Here is a 25542-nt window from a genome sequence, read left to right as displayed (position 1 = left end):
GCCCCTTTTGGGTATTTAACTTTGACAGTTCTTTAAACGCATTTAACGACTTAAATTTTGTGGTGCAAGATGCCTTAAATCAAATAATTTGTTTAAAATGATATTTAAACCAAATTTAACTTATGGTGCAAGCCGCCCTTAGTATCGTTCTGATAAGTAATAGGGATAAACCTTAAAGATAGATACTAATGTAGCTTGTCGGTGCCCGCATGATATGAAATATCCCCACGTATTCTTGCGTTATGCTAAAAATTATTCAAGCTTTAATGAACTTTTAATTTTATAAATTGAAACTGATTAATATTAAATATTATCAGATAAGCAATAAAGTAGTTGGCCCCAACCGTGTTTTATAAATTAATACATCGTTTTTTGAAATCTGTATTTATTTATTTTAATGTTTGACAAATACTTATATGAATTATTAGAGTGAAATGTGTTTTTGAAAAAACCCGCGTGGTTTCACTGAACTAGTTCTAGTGTACATACTTTGGCGAGCCTTTCATATAGTTATTTCATGTGTACTGCACACATATTCATTAATATGCATTTTTATAATGCCATTAAATAGTTTTTGTAATTTTGTATGTTTTCTAACATTCGAAAGGTAAATTTCTTCTTTTGAAAGTCAATTATCGCGTGACATATATTTTATTTATAAATACTATCAGCTTCACAAATCTTCCAATTATTACAATATCCCGTGATTTGTTACGGTTCTGCGCTAGTAATAATAATATTACACTTATATAACTTATAATATAACTTAAAACATTAAAATCATGATTTATTAATCAGTGGTAATATTCGTAAATGAAACTGTTTTCCTGGAACAGTATTGATAAAATAACATAATTTAAAAGAAAATACTGTACCATCATACAAAGCAATAACAAGAGAACGAATTAAAAATAGCAGTGCTATTACAGGACAGGATACAATTACAACATCAAAATATAATAACATATAACAGGAGGAAGTTAATATTCATATAATTGTACTTAGTTACTATACTCGTATTTGAAGACCCAGTTTTCTTTCTAACCTACATTTTCGCTCCGTCAGCTACTTATATAAGTTTAGTTAAAATGTAGACATAACCTCATCGGTTTTTTTTCCAACGATATTGTATCGAAAATTTTTACCTACCCTACCTTCCTACCTACTATAAATTATATTACGATTTGAACCAAAATATTTTACGCATGTATTTTGTTATTTATCCTATACGAGTATATCGGAGATCAAATTTGTGATTACATGAAGTTTCAATAGGCATTAAGTGGACGGTTTGGTGGAATTTTAATTTAACAAATAACAATTTTCTAACACTAAAAAAACACGAAACCTGTTAACTAACCTATGACCTGTTATAACTACAAATTCAATAAAACGTACGTCATTCCAATATTGACACACGAACAGCTGAATAAAATTTTTCAATGTAAGGTGTTCTTTAAACGCAACAACATACTTGTAAATACATAGTTTGTGAAACTTCACCCTCATAATACTGTACCTGTTATTATATTACACACATAATATTGTAATAATCATTATAACCTCAAATTAAATTTCAAAATATATTAAAAACATCCCGAGTAACTGACTTCTATACAAGATTTGAAAAGTATCTGCAGTTCATTGTATTTTTATGGGTTTATAAGTAAGTTGCATTCAATAAGTGGGTAGCTTTTTAGCGGGGACTGATTTAAGACGGTGCGGTAACGGTGGCGTGATTACAGCATGGAAATCCCCCTATATACACTAGAAATAATAATATGATGGTAACTTGAGTGCAGGTGGCGTGGTTAGAATGAAATATGATGTAAGATGTTATCCGCAGTAGAACGCCCACCTTGGGTTTTAGGTAATGTACTACATTTAAAAACCTGATGATTTATTTCCTGAAAGTTGTGATAAATCAAATCCATTTGTTCAAAATTTCAATTTAAGCATTTTGATCCAATTATCTTTAAGTGGGTTATATTTTGGTTAAAATTATATAGGTAAGTAATTGTTTTGACAATTCACGTTTTCTTTGTGGGTGGGTACTTTAATTTTAATTAACTTACTTTTATTTGAAATAATGATGATTGATGATAAATAAAGCTAAATGTAAGGGTACGTATACATTTGTGAATCGAAACGCGAACCGTACCACGAATTACGGGAAAGGAGCGAATCAATTGCAAGCGGCGTTTCATGCACAGCCGACCGGTAAAAGACCGGTCCGCGTGTAGATTGTCCTTTTCCCGTTTTGACCGTCTTATCAGTTCTAATTTATAAGAATATACTTATCACATCGGAACATACAGACATAATACTAAATACAGAAGCAAACTAATTATTAATTTGTGATTTGTTGAACATTTTTTTAATATTATTAATATATTCAAATTAGTAAAATAATGTATTACATTCATTGATTCCAACAAAGTCATAAAATATTCAACCACTTTGAAGGTGAGGGTAGCTTTTTCTTGTTCTTGTTTATTCTATGGGACGAAGAAAGAGATTTTTTTACTTCATTCATAAAAAAAATTATACAGTGGATGCATTTCTTAGTATTATTTCACCCACTGTCCTAGGGATGTAGAGATGCCCCTGTGTTATGGTGGGTGAAGCTTACAGATTGTAATTTTTATATTATATGCATATTAAAATTGTTAATAAATTATACAATTCAGATTTAGTTATAAATATGTAATTATGATCATTTTTAAAAAACAAACGGATAAAAACTGGAGAGATGTATGATGGGAGATTAGGTGGTTTGAGTTCAAAATTTGTGGGTGTAATGATTAAAATGAATTGCAGATGTAAGGATCCATTTGTGTGTTTTGTGTTTTCAATGTATGGAGTTCGGTTTTGGTTTTGAAGTTGAATAAGAGATAAGGTTGAAGACTTAGGAACCTAGGAGCTAGGTAGATTGTCTTTGTGCGGATGTAGTTTAGGTGCATTTAGTCTGGGCGGTTGGTTTTATTTCGGGTGGTATGATTATGTTGGAGGAGTGTTTTCATTTTATTTATACAATAAATGTGTTGCTTCAATATTGGACAGAGTCGACTTATATTTAATACATTATACTCTATGAAGAGCTTGAACAATTTTTTGTAGAGGAACAATAATAGTTTAAGCACAGCCACCCCAAATGATGATGTCGGATGCTAATAGGGATTGGCAGAGAGCATAGTATACTGATTTAAGTGTTGTATGAGTAAGGATGTTTCTAAGAGTTCAAAAATAAAGACGTCTTGCGAATGCAGGGGGAGACTGGCTAAGTAATGATCCCAGCGTAGATGTTGATTTTTTTTTCAATTTTAGCTTCAGTTTTGTGAAATTATTGAATTGTAAAAACTTAATCAATGATCTTTTAATATTTCGTAATACGGGGAATGCTTTTACAAAAAATTTTCCTTGGTGATATATTTTTTAAATATAATTTTTTTAATTTTTTATTTTGGTATAATATTAAATATTTAAATATTTTTTACATTTCATAGTCATCCAGTAATGTTGTCCCCACTGGGTGGCTTACCCGTGCTGAGGCCTTCAATACAATAGTAAAACTATAATGTTTAAATTATTAAGAAACTTTTCACTGAAATTTATCATTTTTTGAAATTTATCAAATTTATCACTTTTCAGCGAAATTTATCATTTATATGTTGATTAAATTTTGACAAATTACATAAAACTCCTAACGCGCCGCTCCGGTTATGTTTTTGGGTGTGGCTCTGCGAATTAATCGGCTAAAACATTTTTCAGGCATAAATTTAAAAACGATATCGGTAGCTGCTACAAAATCAGGGGTCAAAAAGTTACGAATGGCCAGTTTTATAGTCAGATGGTCATTATACAACTAAAATTATGCAAAATAAAAATTTCTACCTTAAACCCAAAAAAAATTATCAAAATTTTGTTAAAAAAATCTTTTTTAAAGAAAGACTAACAATTCCGGGTTACGAATAACTTGATAATAATTTGAGAATCACCAACTATCAAATGTTGCATATGTTGTGATGGAGTACTTAGCCAGCCGAGCAATTGAACTCACAACGCCTGGGTGAGGACCCAGACGCGATGCCAAATCAGCCTGACCGGTATTTGATGAATATTTTCTACAAAATGGAATTAACTTGATTTTATTAGTTCCAAGTTGATAATTATATTATGTACATATAGGATATAAGGGTGACATTATATCTAAAGTTGTTCCAAATATTTATGTAAGTTGATTGATAGATCGATTTATAAAACATCCGGTTAGAATTATCTGGAAGGATCAAATTCGAATACTAAATCAGGTAGGACTTACTTTCTTTTCAACACAATGTTTCGTGGAAATGTGTGTACTACCAGTTTTGTGATTGAATTTCATTTACAGTCCATAACCCATGTTGCATCTGAAGCAGTTTCAGATGCAACAATCCGATTTCCCTACATTTCCGTGCAACTATAAAATAAACTACAAGAATATTGAACAAAACGTAGTCAACGATGTGTTTGAAATTCTGTGCAAAAAAAATAATTATACGAAGTATTCCGTCTGTTTGTGAATGCAAAATTATGTTGCAAGGAAAACGAAATGTATTTTCTACTTTGTGGAGTAGGTTGTAGAATAATTCTCTATTAAAAACAGTTCTCTGCGTTTAAAGCGATAGATACACAGAGCGGATTTTATAGAGGTAAACTTAATCGCTTTGTATAAATTGAAAACTGTGCCTGCAAATTAGAATCACATTTAACCACCTATTTGTAACAATACCCTTTCTTATCCGTTACGTTATAGCTGGTTCTAAAACATGTATATTTGTTGCACATTATTAAATCTTGTGTACGAGTCAAAATCTCGTTCAATTGACATTCGAGCTAACGAAATGAACTTGTCTCATAAGTTCATTTAAATCGAACCAACCGATTCACATAATCGTTTTTGCCGCCTGCACATTTTCAAACATTTATTTCCAATGAAAGTCGAAAAAATACTATTCCAAATTTATAAATGAATTCTTAATCTGAAAATATAACTCTAATATCACGGTCATATTCGACCAAATGCAAGATTTAGTAGAAGAAGTGGCAGAGGAAGATACTGCATTTCATCGCTTTGACGTAGACATGATTTGAATGAGTTCAGATTTGTTCTGGGCTGTATCCTGAAGGGTGGACGTAACTTGGATGATTTATCCGACCTCCAATAGAAAAGGGTAATAAATGAAAATTCTGCTTCATGAAAAAATTCTAATCTTCAAAGATAATAAATAATTTGACGGATATTTTGAATAAATAAAATAAAATCTGTATAAACGAAAGTTTTAATTTTTTATTCGTTTGTGTACTGGAATGAAATCTTGATTTTGAAACAATTTCCATTTCCTTTTCCGAATGTCACAAGCAGCTCAGCGACAATTGCTAACGAATATTTGAATTTTAAAGCGACGTTTTCCTGCCACGGTCAAAACAATTATTATTATTGCCAGAGGCCATTAACATTTAATTTCGTTAGATGTTTCTACGTTTTCAATTGGGCACTGTCATATACAAAAAAAAAAAACAAAACATCTCTCTGCGCATTATTTTATATCTTTGCAAACGTCCTTAGTACCTTGAATGATGTCAAATTCAAATTCAACGGATAAAAACCTTTTACTGTACAAAATAAACATAAATTACAAAGGGTATAGTTTAAAGGTACATCTAATTTCTCTTAGCTAACCCAATTAAAAATAAGTATAGTATATTATAATATTATGTGTGGACATTATATAATGTAAAAATACTCACCGAAGAGACGAACAGAGGGTAAAGAAGAAGATGCGATATATCATTTGTGTAGGTAAATGTAAAAAATAAGGTGTTAACATTTTTTGTTTGGGTGAATGTTTTTAGTCATGATTTAAAATGAAGTATATCGTTTATTGTTTTAATGGAAGGTCATTATGTACTTTGATTGCCGTAGTTAAGGTTCTTTTTAGAATTTTGTATTGTTTTTTTGTAGTATTAGTAAGTTTATGTATCGAGTGTTTTAATGGAATCTTGTCTATAGATAATAGTTCATTATATAACATATTAGTGATCTTCAAAACTTAGAAAAATTTAAAAAAGTTCTACATGAATCCAGTTTTTTAAAGAATTTTTTTTTATTGATTTTCCCGAACAAACTATTCTTATTTGAAAAAACTTATCCATAACATGAAGTTGCCCTTGAGGTGATTTTGCATAAAAACGGCGATATACAAATTATCCAAATATTATTATTACTATTGAGATATTACTGAAATTGAAATATATGCAAGAATTGAATCAATCTATCTTCTATACAAATGAAAATGTGAATTTTCGTTTGTTCTAAATCTTAATTCTCCGAAAGTATTTCACCGATTGCTTTGAGATTTTGAGACAAATTTGCATTCGAATACGCGTGTGTTATAATATAATAATATTTTATAGATGTCACCTGTTACAGGTACACCTATTTTTTTTTAAATAGCTCCATCTTTTGCACCAACATGCTTTTTTGAAAAAACAGCGTCATCCGTTTCACGTAAAAACAACACACGCTATTGTTCCACTACCCACGCACACAAGCTTAGCCACAGCAACGCATGGCAGGGTACAGCTAGTTTTTATTGAATGTTATTTCCAGTTTATGTTTTAATCTGATGGTATGTTTGTTCTTGTAGGTATCTGAAGTTTGATTTTACAATTATTAAAGTTTATATTTATAACAAATTATTTTAAGCAATAATTATTAATCTGAAACTCAAATGTAAATTGAAAATCTTCCGAGAAAAATAAATGCCTCCAACAGGAACCCGCACCTACTGATTGCCGGTCAGGTGCGCGGAACCGCTCTGTTACGTCGGCTTTAACCGCTAAATAATTCAATTAATACTAGTATTTCATTCAACAATTATTGCTTTTTGTTTTTTTACCTGAAAACAACTAACTTTATGTTTGTGAGAAAAGAATTGTTAAATACTAAAATTCTTACTAGGTGGCGTCGAGAAATACTATTCTTCATTAAATGGTGAAATATTTTGACATCTCAAATATTATTATTTTTTTGTTAAAGGTAAACTTCTGTTTACAAGGCAAGGTTTATATGTAAAGCACAAAAGATAACAAATTAATAAAAGCAACAATTATTATCCTGAAACACAAATATGAACTGAAAAAATCTTCCGAGATAAAATATATTCCCGTCGGCGGCATATCTTCAATGAAAAAGTTTATATTTATGTCCCTCCCTAAACAAGAGTAATTCTAAATTAGGGAGGTGATAATTAAATTACCAGCTTAGAACTTGTTATTTTTTTTGCGTTGCTTATATGTCTTGCATTTTCATTTTTTATTATTTTATTTATTTTTATATAACCTAATCTTTGAAGATTACTTATGATCACTTTTAATATGTTAATCTCTTTTGTGTAAAAATCTATATAATTATATTTCAATAAACGTAAAAAACTTACGTAAATACGGAAAAAAATAATAAAAATTTCTGGTAATCAGCGTGATAATCGGCAAGGCTGTCAAGGCTGGTTACCATGTTTATTAAAGTCGTCAGCGTCTCCAGTAAATGCAAATAATAAATCGGTGTCGTCGGTAAATACCAAGCATTCTGTGCCAGCTTAATAAAAAGTTCATTTATTTAGATGAGGTCCAATAATGCTTCTTTGTGGTACACCCTCTTTAATAATTCTTCATTTGGATTCCACTAAGTACTGTTTAATTTTTTCGTCAATGTTTGAAATTTGAACTTTCCGCTTATGACTTTTAAAGTACGATTCAAACCATTTTATCCCTCTTAAACCTCTTAAATTATTTCCCATTGCAGGCTTCGAGTGAACATATTTATTTGAAAAAAAAATACAGTTATATAATAAAAGTAAGAACTCAAATACTCATATTTGTTAAATAAAAACAGCTCATAAGTGTTTTATTTTAAATTTCACCTGAGAATAATTTCAAAAATATAAACTATTTTTTCTAAAATATTATAATAAATGTGAAGGGTGTAAAGTCAAATAGAATAAATATTAATAATTACAGTTTTAAAAAAATAATGGTAATTATTTTTCTACTATTTTGATTTATTATGGCAATAAAGACGGAAGATTTTCGGGTGAATAACATCATACCTATATCTACTACTTCCGTATTTAATAGAAGGTAAATACAATGAATAATGTCTCTACGGAAAGGGTTTCCTTTATGATAATTGATAGGGAACTTGAAGTTCCATTTCACCATGTAGTTTCCCGTCCAGCTAAATAATTCGTACAACCGAAGTTGTTATCTAGCTTAGCATTTTTATTTTACTCCGAGCAATGCATATTATAGTAATATAATACGGAAAAATTTAAAAGTGACAAAAAAAATGGTGACCAGATGGGACGACCAACTTGATTCAACACTCCGATCCAAAGGGATTTCTCGTACAAATCTAGCGATTAGCGCAGCCGGTCGGAAAAGTTTCCAGGACAATTCTGGACGCTGTGGACATGGAAATAAGCTTCAGAATCGCTTGGGATTTTAGTCGACAAAAAGTTCTGCTATTTGTCTGATGGGAAAGTTAGTCCGAGAGTTTAGACGTCCGGATTCAGTTTTCCGGACGGAAGCAGAAAAATGTTTTTTAATGGGTTTATCCCAGCCATTGTTTCAGACTTGTCTGATTCGGCTCAGGCGAGAAAATACTCATAAAAGATATCGCGCTTTTATTAATTTATGAATACTTTAGAATAATGAATTTGTAAAACGAATTTTGCAAAGCGATCTTTGTCTAGTATTTGTCTTAAAAGTAGTAATACGGCACCAAATGCCTACCTGTCTGAAATCCAAATACATAAAAACGTAGAAATAAAAAAAAATAATTAAGATGAGACAATACCCTAAAATAAAACCAGAACCTTAAGGACTTTAGTGAAGCAGCCACACACAAAAATATGCGACACGCGGCATTGGTTTATTGGACAGACCTGCGGTTGAATTTTCCTTATTAAATCTCTAAAATATAGTGAGTATCTTAACGAAATAAGTGATGAAGTCATGTTTAAACAATATTGGGCAATCGGCCCGGCATTATGGACCAATCCACTGTCGACTTTTTCCAAGCAGGCCTACAAAATCGACCTTTACGTGGGGTATATTTTGATAATTTTTGATAAACGTTTTACTAAAATCCCAAATGTTTCTAGAGGAATCCCAATGGACGTAAGTTGGTAAATGTAAATGTAATTAAATGTAATTTTTTCAATTATTGGGGAGGGAGTGTTGAAAAAATATACTTGAAAAGAGAACGATGAGAAAGATAAGACTGGAAACCTCTGGTCTATTAGCAAGTAATAGAAAAAATGTAATAGACATAATATTAAAATGGTTGTGTTATTAACATTCTTTCCTGATTAGGAGTTATACCAATGTAATAATATAAATAAAAAGTAAATTAAAAAATATTTATAAATCACGATCAAATAAATCAAATACTAGTCATTTCGAGAATCAGAATATCAAAAAGTATGCATGAGAAGAAAAAATATTATTAAAGAATATGAATGAAGCAAGTATGTGCGCCGAGATAGAGTTGTGTAGCGGTATATCCTCCCTACCTACCCCTGCCAGGAAGCAGTACGATGCTTAGTTAGTTAATTTGGGAAGATACCCGATCATTGTAGCTACTGTGAATGTTATTATATTGTAATTTCATAAGGCTGTAATTGTTCGATAAAAACTAGGTATTTTCGTTAAAATAAATGCAAATAGTCTTTATTACATATCTTTTCTTTTCTTATTATTTAACGAGATGTTGTACAGAGGAGTTTCACTTAATCGTATGTTATAGGTTTATGTAAAATAATAATAATATCTATTATTATGCCTTGGGGAAGAATGATAACACTCTTCCTCTGAGGTAGACATTTTTCAGTTAAACTTCGGTGATTTCAAAGTATCAAAGTACGTTATATTTGTTACTTAATAGTGATGAAGGATTAATAACCTCTCAGTAGATAATAGTAGTACAGAATAAATGCCATACAGGCGATGATATGCGAATAAATGCAAAATAAATGCTTCGAAGTAAAAAATCTGATTTCAAACTCCTTTGCGCATATATTATGGTTGTATTGTATAATGTGACAAATAAAGTTACTTAGATTACGATCGGAAAACATTTTAATATTTCTGTCTAAAGTTCACAAAATAAAAAATTGAAAGATGTTTTTTTTCATAAATCCATAACAGGCGGCCGATACTAACATCGGGAATTTCAACTTCATCGTTATTTACGTCAAGAGTGCGTGTTATCGCTCGATTGCGAATATTACACGGATTGCCTTTACGTGAATTATAACAGGCGGCCGATACTAACATCGGGAATTTCAACCTCATCGTTATTTACGTTAAGAGTGCGTGTTATCGCTCGATTGCGAATATTACACGGATCGCTTTTACGTGAATTATAACAGGCGGCCGATACTAACATCGGGAATTTCAACCTCATCGTTATTTACGTTAAGAGTGCGTGTTATCGCTCGATTGCGAATATAACACGGATCGCCTTTACGTGAATTATAACAGGCGGCCGATACTAACATCGGGAATTTCAACCTCATCGTTATTTACGTTAAGAGTGCGTGTTATCGCTCGATTGCGAATATTACACGGATCGCCTTTACGTGAATTATAACAGGCGGCCAATACTAACATCGGGAATTTCAACCTCATCGTTATTTACGTTAAGAGTGCGTGTTATCGCTCGATTGCGAATATTACACGGATCGCCTTAACGTGAATTATTATTAGTGACAAATCCTGAGAAAATCAATTAAAGCAGTCTTGTTCGGTCATTTCCACCAATTGAATACATCCTCCCCTACAAATTTAGCATTCCTTATTGTTATGCCATCTTCGTGTAAGCAAATATTTAATGATAGAAATTAAAATAAATTCAATAGTTAATAGTTTTGATAGCATGAACGATGAACATATTATGAAAAAATAAAAGCTCCACGACATTTTTACGGGACATTGTTTTGAAATAAATATGTCAAATCATTCATTCGTTGTCAGAACAACACTTTGTTCCTTGGAAAATAATAAAATATCAGCAGATATTGCGCCGAGTCATGATAGCTCCGTTTCCAGTCTAACTGGATGTAGATTGACGCGGTGATCAATAGTTGAATACAGAAACGGCTCAAGGCTTTTTAACAAAGAACTTTTCCCACCATGCGCTCCAACTTACCTACGTGATTCATACGAATCGACGGCAAGATTTATGAAACCCATAAAAACTCCAATTTGAAGCCGAAAAACGTATCGATCATCAATAAATTTTCATTTTATTGTGACGTAAGAATTATTAACATCTCTGGCCGCTTGCCTATATTAATGAATCGAGTAATTTACTAAACATTTACCGTAATATTTTGGTGACATAATAATGATCAATTTTTATTGGAATAGCTTCTATTTTAATTAATTTTGAAGGCTGAACCCATCAATGTAAAATAAATAAATATTAGAAGGTAACGGTATTCTTCTTCGGTTCATGTTTCGTTTAGATTTATGATTATAATCTTCCTCAATGATAATCATAACTAACATGAGAAAAAAAGGATTTTTTTAATTTTTTTTAAATATTACATAATACATGGTTGATAATACAGTGTTTTGTTTTTAAAAAAGGCAGAACAGCAAATCAACTACATGGCTGCTTATTTTCCAGCTCTACCTTAATTAATAAGATTGAGGAGAAGAATTAATTATTTATTTATTTACTAAAGCCGATTATAGCGGCTTTTACAAAAGAATAACAATTGTTTTGCATATGAATACAGAATATACATAGATAAAACAAAATATAAAATACATAAAAGAGAACAATAGAAATAGTAGTAACAACATATAAAAGTACAATTAGTAGGTTATTATAAATACAACACAACATTTTATAATTCCCGGATATTATGTAATGAGTGTTAAGAAATTAATACTTTAAAACGGTATTTGATTATAGTTAATCTGCAAAGCGCTGACAGACAGTTTTAATTAAGTAGTGTTTGTATGAGGTTAAACTAGCAATGTTTATAGATTCATCCAAAACATATTTTTTTCCAAGTACATGCAGGCGATTAATTATGGAATTGAGTTCAGCATTGGATCCTGTATTGTTGCAATGATAGGGTAATTTGAGAGGGGTAATAAATGTTTTCGATGAATATTCCCAATTTAAAATTAATATAACGTAAAAATTTATGTTGGACTCGCTCAAGGGAATTCTCATGTACACTGTATTAAGGACTCCAAATGGTTGTGTTAAATTCTAGTTGGCTTCTAACAAGAGAAGTGTAAAGTAATTTGACAGTTTTTAAACTTTTTAAATCCTTTGAAATCCGTAAGACAAATCCTAACATTTGTATTGATTTACTGGTTATATTATTAATATGTTTAATGAATGTTAATTTAGTGTCAAAGGTTATACCAAGGTCTCTTATTTCATCAACAGATAATAGGGTGTGATTATTGAGAAAGTAGGTGAACAACAATGGTTTTTTTTCTGTGGAATATCATAAGTTGACATTTTTTACACTAAGAGTTAATTTTTTTTAAGATACCAATCGTACAAGCTATTAATATTAGATTGAAGTGTTAGAAAGTCCTTGATATTGTCAATAATTCTATATATCTTCATATCATCAGCGAACATTAGAAGGAGAACACGGGTTAATATGATTGTTACGTCGTTAATGAATAAATTAAAAAGTAAAGGACCAAGATGCGAACCCTGGGGTATGCCACTGGTAGCTTCGAACATGTAGGATAAATGATCATTAATATAGACAGTTAACTGACGCCTATGTAAGTAACTCTTAAACCAAGATAAAAGGTTTCCATTAATGCCGAGTTTCAAAAGTGGGATTGGGGATTTTATGACACACCTTATCAAACGCCTTACTGAAGTCGGTATATATAGAGTTAATTGTTTGTTGGCAAGTGCATTAGAAATGAAATTTGTATATAATGTAAGGTTAGTCAAAGTTGATCTGCCGGAAATAAAGCCGTGTTGACAAGTTTTAAACAAAAGAGTTTACAAAGAAGCTGATTTTCTTAAGAATCAATTTCTCAAAAAGTTTAGGTATAGACAATTGAATACAGATGGGCCAATAATTTTCAACAAAGAATTTATCACCACTTTTAAATACAGGAGTAGGTAGTTAAGTTTCTATATTTGTGGAAAGTGTCCTGTGGAGAGTGACTTGTTAAACAGTATATTAAGCGGAACAGATAAGCTTTGGACATAATTCTTAAGTAAGATGGAAGGAATCTTATCAGGTCCCGTGCTTGTTTGGGGTTCAAGCGATTTAATACAGACTATAGTGTCTTCAATATCATTGCGTATTTGCGATATGTGTAAATTTATATCCGAATCGAAGTACGGAATTAAATCATCTGGAATATCAGGTTCATACACGTCCTTAAAGTAATCATTAAACATGTTAAAAATTTCATAAATTTTACTGGAGCTGTTTCGTCTGTAACGTATATTACCAGAAATACCAGCAACATTGTTTTTCATTGATTTTGTGTATTTCCAAAAGTATTTTACATCATGAAGTATCGTGTTCTCAACCGAATTAATGTAATTTTTATAACATCCTTTTGTCATTTTTTTGCAATCTCTTCTAATATTGTTGAATGCCAAATAGTTAGGAATTTTTCTGTGTATTTTGTATATTTATTGTTTTGTATATTTTTTATGTGTTTTTTTTTTTAATAACAATTAACAGAATTAATTCTTTGCTGAACTATATCGGATACTTTCGTACTTTATGATGAATTAGAGGAATTGCGTCGGAAATGATACTATTCAGTTGAGAGTAAAATAGTTCTACGCTATAGTTGAGATCACCTTCCTTGAGAACAGACCAATTTACTTTGTTAAGTGCATAATAATAATAATTGGATAATTTGTAGAGCGCCGTTTTTGTGAAAAATCACCTCATGATTGATGTCCTGGTAATTAGCATTAATGAAATAACGACTACAATTTTTAATTAGGGGGTCACACTCTATTGTATTAGGTACTAGTATTGTAAGTGGAGGGTGGTGATTATCAATTGGGTCAAAGGATTCGGCTGACTCATAGACTTTTATATCCTCATCAGTAGAAAAAATTAAATCAAGTATCCGATTACTGCAATTCGGCACATTTTTACATTGAAATAGACCTAAATAGTTCGACATGTCTAAGATTTCTCTCTCGCACTCCGTTAATGGTAAGAAATCCAAATCATTAAATTTACAATTAGGTAGTTTATAATCACCGCAAATTATAATATTGTGATTAGGGTGGTTAGACTTGGGTAGCTCGACATTTTCACAGTGATTTTTATACATTATTATATTTGAATTTGGTGGAATATATACCTACACATCCAATGATAGTTTTTTTGGATTTATCGTTTAACATTACAAAAAATTGCTCAACATCATTGTTCTTGTTTTTTAATAATTTCGATGAATTTTTTTTTATTTACTGCTATCAGGACGCCTCCTCCTCTTGATTCGGAGTTAGTGTTCCGATTTCGGTCAACTCGGTAGATACTGTGATTAAGTAGACCGTTCTCCGCTGAGTATATCGATGGTTCCAGCCAGTCTCAGAGAGTATGGTGATGTCCTGTGTGATGGTGGGTGCATTAGTTCTAAAGTCACTGAGTTTAGTCCGAAGTCTCTTGACGTTCTGGTAGAAGATGTAACGTGGCGCGGTTATAAGTTTTTTGGTATATTGGTTATAATTTTAGGTCTATTGTTGATAAATTTAATAATTAAATTATTTTCTCCCTTGCTTTTTCGATCCTCCAGCTCCTTCCACAAGTTTTGTACTTCTTGCCGTTAAAGCATTGTTAAGTCGTTCTTGGTCTTGATAATTACAATTCCATACGGTATTCCTTTATAAGAAAAGAAAATTCATAGAAAAGTGGAAAATATTATTTGTAATGTGTCAACACCACAAGAATCAATAGTATGCGGAGTTAAAGTTTTAGACTAATGTTTATGGCTGTGTGTAATTATAAAAATAATATAAAAGATACATGAATTTATTGTACACTTTGCAATTTTTACGATTTTAGTGTTGGTTTTCTCATTTTTCTGAAGTGCTATGTTTTTTTAGTTAAATAAAAATCACCGGTTCACTATATTCCAGCGTTTGGCCACCATACTTAATAGATATTTGTGGAATTTCCGTAAAACTTCTGCTGTGGTTGTGCACTAGTGGTTTTTTTTTACCTATCTTCTCCCCAGTTACTTATAATAGTAAGGTATCAGAGAAGTCCTTTAATTGTAAGTAGACTCTCCGAACAAAACAATAGTTGTATAATGCTTCTTTGTCTCTATACCATTTTTTTCACAATAGCGGTTTGTAATTTTTTTAGATATTGTAGTATTGTTTGTTTTTCCCAAGTTCGTATTTCGTGTCTAAAAATAGATTCAAATTTCAATAGATCTACATACATTTTAATTAAAAGAATAATTCGCTACAACTCTTATCTGGTAGATTGATCTGCGATGACATCTTTAGGTGGCGCGCTTAACCTTAATTTTTCTAAAAAAACTAATTTATTACATGTTATTAGATATCCATACAAAGCACTATTTAAGTAACTTTAATAATTATTATTTACAGTGGCACACGTATTCATCGTTCTCGCAACTCTTTTTTGTGACTTCCGATAAAAAAAAAACAATCAAAAATTGTCTTAGACACGAAGCGCGTGAAACTTAAAATCACTCCCGCGCGTCGTTTTATTGATGCCACACTTATTTACTAAAAAGTGGGTGTGTCAAGCCTACGCAAGACAGAAGTGAAACTTCTAGTATTCCTCTCTCTCTATTTTCATTTCATCATCTCTATTTTCTCTCTTAGGTTAGTTTGAAAATTAGAGGTTAAATAATTCAACGACGAAGCATGGATTTGCTTTTTCTAATATTTTCTTATAGATGAATGACGTTCGATTAATGTATAGTTCCAAAAATTTTCAATTTATTCACAAGTATACAATATTACATAAATAACAATATTACAATTAAAAATTACAAAGAAATTACAATGACAATTTACCAATCATGTGCCATTTTCATTGTCAATTTCATGAATATCATTTCCTAATGTCGTGATAATTGGGTTATGGTAACTAAAGTGCGAGATATATACATGAGCACTTAAATCCTTAATGAATCGTGCAAAAACTGCATCGATTGTTGTCCCGTGTCTAGTCGTGCTAGTGTTCCTATCATTAACAATATCCAAATTGAGGGTGTTTTTGAAAAAGTTCAATAACTCTACAGATTCTTCCCTCGCAAAATTAACATTAAAATCTCCCGAAATGATCATAGGAATTTCGTGATAATTCTTATTCAATAGCCTCGAACCACCCTCTGTGTATGGCAGAAGCACATGGTGGATAAAATCTTTGATATCAGTAATCGATTTACCTGGTGAGATATAAATTGACACCATAATAATTTTTTCCCCATTAGCCAGAGAGCATTCTGCAGCACACAAATCTCCAACGGAGGATGTATGACTAGAAACGAATTCATGGTTACGGGCATGAACGTCATTATGTTTTACCACAACATGTTGGAGTCTATTTACATTTTGATATATACCGACACCACCCGCTCTAACACTGGGTCTCTTGTATTGTACAATGCAATCAAAATTTTCAACATTAACATGCCTGTCATCGTCAAGCCAAGTTTCGGAAAGCATCAATATGTCCGAATTTTTTAGAACATTACCTCGTAAATCTGTTGCATGTTTGTTAATACTTTGACAATTGAATGAGAATATCGTCATATCTCCTTTCTCAATATTTTCTAACAGTACTAGATCGAGAGTTTTTAAACGAACCGTAGAAAGTCTGTCAAATTCTCTTCTCAATTGAGCTACTGATGTGTCTTCGCGTCGTCCGTGATGGAATAAAACCTGATTTTCTGCAGGCACAATATAGAGACCTTGAGGACTTGTAACTCTTGATAAAGCTACATAAACCAAGGATTGCGAATGTTTCTTGCTATACGTATACACAACACTATCGTACGTTCCTCCTTGCGACTTGTGAATAGTCATTGCGCATGCTGGCTTAAGTGGAAAATGGTTTCTCTTTGCTTGGATTTTACTGTGTGATTTAGTTTTGTATAATGGGAAAGTCGCTGACCTACGACTTATCGGAGTTGCGTCATTACTTATTCCTAGTCGAGTAGCATATTGAGCTGTTTTACTACGTGTCCGTCTTCCTACACCTTTTGGAAAAATTAGCCAAACTCTGATAATTTTGTGGCTTTGATCATCTAACTCAACATAGACCAATTTACCGACTGCTCCATTTGCTAATCCATCTGTTACATCGATATTCGTTGTGATTAAATATGGTTTGTTCAAAGCAAAAACGATTTGGTACGGGAGGCCACCAGTATCAATTGATGACAGTTGATGTAGTTTGAGTCTTGCATCTCGTTCTTTTTGAAAATCATTACCCCAACCGATTATTTCGTCGTCAGCGATAGAATCTTTCTTATTCTCACATGAGTTCAATACAGAAAGATTGTAAGTATCGGCAGAATAATTATCATAGTATAATCTAACTCCATTGGGACAAAGATTATGGGCATCCTCATTCGTAACGAACCTTGATTCAATGAGTTCCAGTTGTTGTCTGGTCAAAATTTCCCCGTTACCAATTTTCGTTAAGGCTGATGAGAAACATTCATTTTCTTGTCTCATAACCTCTGTCAGTTCATAAAATTTAATACTCCTCCATAACTGATTACCACCTATTCTTTGTATTTTTTGCTTATAAATAGGAGTTGCTCTCACTGGTGGCAATTGTCTCAAATCTCCGATAAAGATCATATTCATACCACCGAATAAGGAATCATAATGACCTGTTATCTCTCTCAGTCTTAAATCTATTCGTTCTAACATCTCAGCACCAATCATACTCACTTCATCGATAACTATTACTTTCACGTACTTGAAAAGTGTTCGATATAAAAATTTCAGTTCATTTGATAGTGGAATTCGATTCGCCGGTGATATTTTGAAAGCCGTATGAACTGTTGTGCCCCCAATAGCTACTGCTGCCTTTCCTGTTGATGCGCAAGCAATATAAGCGTTTAAATACCCATCAGTATTAGAAAATCGGTTGAAAATCTCCATTAATAATTTGATGGTGAATGTTTTTCCACATCCTGCTGGCCCGGTTAAGAATAAGTGTAAGGGTAATGCGTTTTCTGTTTGATTTAAATGTATACAGTGTTGTAACAATTCGAATTGCTTCTCATTTGTTAATCTCATTAAATCATTAAACTTGTCATTCTCCATAATGTTATCTTTTTTCCTGGCAATTGCACCAAGTTTGTTCAATGATGCTTGCCGCAAATCAAGATTGGCAATTGAATGGGGATCATTCAGGAGTTGTTCATACGGATCAGGCTCTTGATGGACATTCACTTGATTTCGGTCGTCATCATAAAGAAGTTCTTCACGACATAACTGAGCGCATATTTCCATAGTTTTAGCAATGTCTAAATTTGACTCGAATTCTTTTCTACGTTCCATTATTAATGCCTCATTCTGTTCAAATAATTGTAGAAATTGCATGTCTGCTAAAACATCTGTTTCTTCAACTCTAAACTTGAGGTGTAAAGTAACCATCTCCCTCTTATAGTCTGCCAAGTCTTTTCCCATGTCGTAATTTCTATACCTAATTATTCGTGGTATTCTCCTTTCAGAAATTTTTCCTTTGGGACCTACATTATATTTCGAAACAAATTGTGCTAACGTTACGTCTTCGAGTTCTTCCGGCCTCTTCTCATATTTGTCAAACCAATTTTGTTTCCAAATGTCAGTGCAATCGTAACCAAGTTCTTCAAGTTCTTTATTTGTTTTCCTAATTCGTTCACGCTCTTGTGGCCAGAGTGTTGGTATGTAAACGACTGCTACTGACGTTTTAGACATTGGCAACCGCAATAAAAACCAAGCGGCCTCTTGACTTGTCATTTCAACACTATTGAGCACGTTAACACTAAGTTTTCTGAGTGCCTCAACGATATCAAAGTCCGGATTTTCGTCAATAACCTCTACAATTTGTCGCTGCAAATTGCTGATGCCTCTATTAGTTTTGTTGACATATTCTACAACGTATTGTGCGCACGAATACTCTTCAATAATATATTGAAAGTCCATGTTAGATCCTAATACATTTAACAAGAAAGGATTGAAGAAATTATACCATTTTTCCGAAGGAAGTCGTTTAACAAATACTCGTGGTCTCATTATGCCGGCTCGTATAATGTTAATGTACTCTTCATCCGAAGTAATTAAGTTGCAGTCATAAAAATGATTAATGCTGTCATAATCGATGTCTTCTAGATTTTTCCTGATTAATTTATAACGATTCTTTAGCTCTCGAATTTGTGGATGATCTATCTCCAATGGTGTGAGAATGACAGTTTTACGCATGGGCATAAAAGGTGCATCAAAGCGGCAAGTGGGAGAGTGATTCGGTTGGTTATTTTTGTAGCACGTAAATGTATGTTTGTGAGTTTGAAGTCTAATATTTTCTGAAGCTTCAGCTGGAGAGACTGACATTAGAGTATCTATGAGGGATACAGTAGCCTCGTAATCTGCGCCTAGTGGATCGTTCGGAGCATTGTCTAACCATATAACTGAATGAACATGTGGACTACCTCGGTGCTGAAATTCGATGCGCTTGAAGAAATTGATGACTCTATATTTTCCAAATGGACTACATTTTTTCGATTGTAAAATTGAAAAGATAACGTTAATTAATTTATCGAAATGGAGTGCGCAACTAACTGCATCTTCATTAATCAAAGTTGTTTTATCAAAGTAATTTAAATTTTCTAGTTGCTCTTCTATCAATTTTACACGTTCTTTCAAGAAATGCAAAGTCTGTAACAATTTTTTCCAACCGATTTCATTTGCACTCATTGTTAAAAACATTGTAGGTCTCCCTAACTGACGCATCATTGCAAATAGATTCCGCTTGCGCTCAGACCAATATGCAGCTGAATTTGGAATCGGTTTTAAAAAAGCTAAGTTCTTATCTAAGCAGTTGTTAATGTAGTCCGGAGACATAATAGTCTCTTTACTTATATTTGTATTTGTCCCAATGTGTTTGAAAGTAATCTTTAGAGACTCGCTGACCCTCAAACGCATAATTTTTGCCGCAACGTAAAGAAGTTTATTAGGCGTAACTCCTCTCCTGTCAGAACGCCGTAATTCACTCGTGGCAATCATGAAAGGCGTAACACTAATCTCTGGGTTGAACTCTCTAAATTGTCCGAGGTAGATCGAAGGGAAAGAAAGTTCTTCTGCGTGTTTATCGAATAACAAACTTTTCGGTACGTTTCTTTCACCCGGTGCGATTTGTAAGAATTTGTCTTCGTTCCAGAGCAAAGTATGCTGCTGCGCGACAAGACTTTCTTCGATTGGGATATGTTCGCTCAATTCCTCAATGTTAACCACTTGAGGAGCATTCCTATGATCAAACATCTGAGGAGAGACATTCTCATCACTGTTAAACGTTGTATTGCTAGATTCTCGTACAGGCGTGTAGTCTATTTGAATATCTTGCTCAATATTCCCGAGAAAAGAGTTATTTATGGATATTTTATAAAATTTATACATTGGTTGATCAACTAGATACCGTAACCAAGCTTTAATTTCACCTTTTTTCACCAACCCTTGCAAATAACTCGACTTATGGATTAATTTCTTTTTAATGTGTACGTTGATGCAAAAATCGTCATCCACATGTCTTGGCAAAACGCTCACCATATTATCTACCGAGACAGGAACATTGATGATCTGGCCACTTATGCAGAACTGACCGTTAACGTGTCTTATTCGCCGTATTTGCATGAATGGTAGTCTAGGCGAAATTAATCTTTCAGCAATGAGGTTGAGTTGAGGCAAATAGGCTGGTCTTTCCGGATATTTGAAGCCATTGAAGGTCGCTAGCGTTGGAATTTTCTTATTCTGCATACTCCTTTTGCATGTAGTACATAGTTTTGCATCAGCAATGTTCGCAAGAGCCTGGAAAATATGTTAACCATTAATTTCAAACATTGATAAGAGTTACGACATTAAGAAAATTATGATAATATCCACATTATGCTTTAAACATACCGTTATTTTTTTAAGCATCGTTTCATCAGCGGATGTCGCCTTTTTTAAATCCTTTTCGAACCAAAGCCGATCGCAAACGCTACAAGCATAGCCGAAAGGATTTTCCACAAACATTTTTTTAAATTGTTTATGTGCAAATTTGTGATTCATATAGCCACTATAGGGAGGCACAAAGTCATTATCAAATTCTATCGGTGGCCCATCGAAATGCTCTCCAATATCCATGTCGGAATCAACATCACTCAGTGATTCTCTATTCGGGAGTTCATGGTCATCGTGTACATTCTGTTAACAGAAAATATAATTTACTGGAAAACTCATTCGAAATCAATTTTTTCATCTATAATGCAATTTTTCAGAAATTGATACGTACAATATTGGCATTATTCGCATCATCATCATTCGGTTGTGTAGTTATGGCTTCTTGGACAGGAGCCTCTTGTATCTCATCAAAATCCTGGAAAAATTAATACATATTGAATGTAAATTTCCAAATTTAATTCAATGTTAATTAATAAATAAATTTATTCGAACAATGTAATCATGGCATATCAACTTACAATTTCGGAGGCATTAGTTTTTTTTGCAAATTTTTATTTTGCTGCTGCCTTATTGAATTCTGGTGAATATTGTCGGGTTTTGGCATGGAATGTTGGTTATGTATTTGTGCTGCATGTAGGACGTATTCTGGACCATCATTGGGACTCAATAAATTCGCAGTACACGTAGAATTTGGAACGATTTTCCGTTTTTTTGATGGAACTGGAGCAGGTGTTATAGCTTCAGCTACCGCAGATTGCCGAAGTTTTTGACGGTCTCTGTATGCTTTACAACGTTCTGCTGCCGTTTTAGCTTGAGGTTTGGGAGGCTTTAATTCTTTTTTCCGCTGTCTGTACCGCCTGTTGGCCATTGCTTTGATTGTAACGACATTCCTACATCATATTTCACTGTTAATATAATCTCGCCAATATATTAAACAATCCTATTCCAACAATACTACTATATTGTGAAATATTTATCAACTCTTATAGGTTATATTTACCTTATGTTAATGTCATCACTGTATGAATCAGACTCTCCTCTTCTTTGGTGATTCTCAGGGGATATTTCCTCTTGTGCCACTGATGTGTTCATCACCTCTATCTCGTCACTACTCATTTTTAACACTGAAATTCTGTACCAAACCGTATGAACCACAATCAATTACGTATTTCACTCGTATTACACTCACGACGCAGTATACTAACCAAGCAGCTGATGCTTGGCGTGGCGCAGTTCGCTGGTGTCTGAGAGAGAGGAAAGAAGAGAAGAGAGAGAACGTTCGTGAGCGGCTCCCCCACCTCAACAAGCGCATATGGTGAGAGAGGGACAGTGAACGGTGAGCGGTGGTGGGGGTACCCGCATTTTCGTGTCGATCCTGACTCGGTTTTACTCCGTCCCCGAAAATCCATTACGCGCCTAAAGAAGTTTCACTTCAAAAATTGCCATTACGATAAAAGATTTTTTATTACAAAAATAAAATGAAAGTGAAAAAAACTTAAATTCCTGTCACCATAATCAAATAATAAAGAAATATAGTAAATATGGAAGCTTAAAATAATCGAAACATAAGCAAAAAAAAGTGGAGTTTTCGCCGAATTTGCTTTAGAAATATAGACTTGGTTATTTTGGGATACACACAGCTCCAATAAACAGTATCCAAACTTCTCTTTGGTCTTTTTTTAAATTTCGATTTGTAATTGGTATTTTTAAATATTTAGACAGTTCGACAATCATGCATTTGTACAGAGTAATGTCAAAAAGTTTCTTGACAGCTTCTTCATAAAAATCCTCTTTGTTGCTTATGTTTTGATTTTTTATGCTTTTATGTTTATTATAAGATGGATGTATTGTTTGCTGATATCTTACGATAGTAAAAGGAAGTTCTTACCACACTTTCTCTATTTATGTTGCTGATATTTCACAAACATCTCAAATCGTACAGTTTTTACGTTATTCAAGAATAACAAATCGTATTTCACCCAAATGGTACTTTAAGAAATCACAATAATTTGGAAAAACGTTGTATTTAAGCTGCATATGTTTTTCAAACACGGGACACACAAATCTTTTTTTTTTTTTTAGTAAATAAGTGTGGAAACAAGAAAACGAAACGCGAGTGTGATTTGGAGTTTCATGCGCTTCACGTCTAAGAAATTATGCTACTCTTTATTTCTTTCAACGGAAGTCACTAACAAGAGTTGCAAAAGCGAGGGAGGAACAATGGTCCAATATAAGCGACTATAAATAATAATAACAAAATTCACTTGAATTGCTCTATGTTAGAAGTTCTAGTAACATGTAAAAGAACAGTTTTTGATAAATTTAAGATTATGTCATCGCAGATCAATAAAGTTTTGTGAATTTTCTAATATCGCATAGAATTGTACATTTAACATATAGGGAGAACAGAATTTGAAAGTTGCTTGAAATGCCATTAGAAGTTTTTGGTGACTTGATCGAATAGCCAGGAATTTCTTCACCATCATATACCACATCTCTTTCTCTTCCCAACTACCTTCAACCTAACAACAAACCCCCAATAATTGAGGATGCGGTACTTTTACTGGCTCTAGACGGTTGGGAGCAGTTGGGACTCTTGCACGGTATCCTATAGAGTACCTAAACATGCAGTAGGTTAATTTAGAGGGGAAACTGACTGCAATGAAACAATACCGCAAAAAAAAGCTTCATTTGGAAGCTTAACTCGAAGAATTTCGACATAATTATTTATTTTTGTAGGCTTAAAATAGATTCTTGAAACATTCGCCGTAATATTAATTCTGAGAAGAAAAATAGTTTTTTTTTCTTTTTTGGGCAACTCTGTGATGAAACCTTTAATCTATTTACTCAGAATAAAATGCGAATACGTCTATACTCTGAATATCCTTGTGCTATTTGCTGATATTTAATTTGTAATTCGGCAAATTTAGTTTATTTTAATTCATAGCTTTTTATAAAGCTGAAGCTACTCTTACCTTCATGAGCGAAAAACTGAACACATTAAAATGTTATCAGGTGTTAAAAAATGCGGAATCGGAGGGATAATATTATGAAGCAAGGTGAGCTACGTGTTAAGTGTGAAGGTGGGTAGTAGGTAGTAGGTAGACCTGCTTCTCCGTAACCGCTCTTCGAAATAGCTGGCTGAAATTAACGTAAAATGACCATTTGTTATATTATTAATTTTAATTAGCTACCTCCCGGCATTCTGGACGGCTCGTTCTGACTGTTTTTAATGTGTGCGGCTCACAATTGGGATAATTAGCCGATTTACGGACCGGAATGAATGATATTATTATTCACAATAGTAATTTGGCCACCGGGAACCATTATTTTAACACAAAGGTTATATAATTGGTGATTGTTTAAAATAAAACATGAACATCCGTGCAATAGATTACGACCTGACTTAGGTATAGCGTTTTGTTAGTATAATCAGGTTCATTGCACAAACACAATTATTTCTAGAAATTGCACGCCAGCCTCAGCAAATAAGTGATATATTCTGTTTCTATATTGTTCATAATTGGCATCAATTTTAGTTTTTATTTTTTACTATAGCGACTATTTAAACATTGTACACACAAAATATGAAATTAAATATGTGTAGACATATTGCTATTCACTTGCCTACCAATGGACAATGGACAATATCAGCGGGAACACAACAAGTCAATCGGTTTAATTGTTGGCATATGAATCATCTAGATACGTTTAAGATTAACGATTGTTTATCCAGCTAACAATAAAAACACCCTGATATAATAGAACTTCCTTCTGCTTCTGGCGTTTGTAAGATTAGATTGTTAATATTAATTTTAGTTGTAAGTTGCTAAATATGTAAATACTCGTACCCATATATGTCGTTAAGATAGTAGTTATAGGCCTTAGTCGTAAGTCACAAGATATAAGTCTTAGAGATAAGTCAGTAGTTCTAGTATTAACTATTAAAGAAATATATTTGTACAGCGCCCTTGAGGTGATTTTTCACGAAAACGGCGCTTTATAAATTAGCCAAATATTATTATTATTAAATATGTATAGGATGAATAAGGATGTATTTCTAAGTCGTCTTCACTAGAGTGACCTGTGCTGAGGCGGACTAAAGTTATTAATTTCCGTTTAATTAGTTTTCTATGTCGTTTTTAATGTTTTTTTCGGAGCTTTTTTAGCTAGATTTTTATTCTTAAATAAATATAATTTCTTTGTCCGGATGTGGTTTTATGGAATATTTTTATTTCATTGTGATTTGACCTTGTTTGATGAATACA

General features: G+C 32.7%; 1 protein-coding gene across 1 annotated transcript in view; it reads right to left on the bottom strand.

Moving 5' to 3' along the window:
- Positions 1-25542, bottom strand: part of LOC149425627 (uncharacterized) — a 181023-nt gene that overhangs the window by 102945 nt on the left and 52536 nt on the right. Inside the window, exons 3-6 of the mRNA XM_089645923.1 lie at positions 21606-21689; positions 21233-21517; positions 20651-21139; positions 18866-20554 (exon numbers count right to left, since the gene is read on the bottom strand). Coding sequence (XP_089502049.1) covers positions 18866-20554; positions 20651-21139; positions 21233-21517; positions 21606-21689 — 2547 coding nt within the window. The remainder of the gene's footprint in view (positions 1-18865; positions 20555-20650; positions 21140-21232; positions 21518-21605; positions 21690-25542) is intronic.

Source organism: Hesperophylax consimilis, chromosome 2, assembly GCF_061612785.1.
Source record: "Hesperophylax consimilis isolate HC1 chromosome 2, BYU_Hcon_1.0, whole genome shotgun sequence".
NCBI classification, from domain to species: Eukaryota; Metazoa; Arthropoda; class Insecta; order Trichoptera; family Limnephilidae; genus Hesperophylax; species Hesperophylax consimilis.
This window is presented reverse-complemented; position numbering and strand designations above follow the sequence as displayed.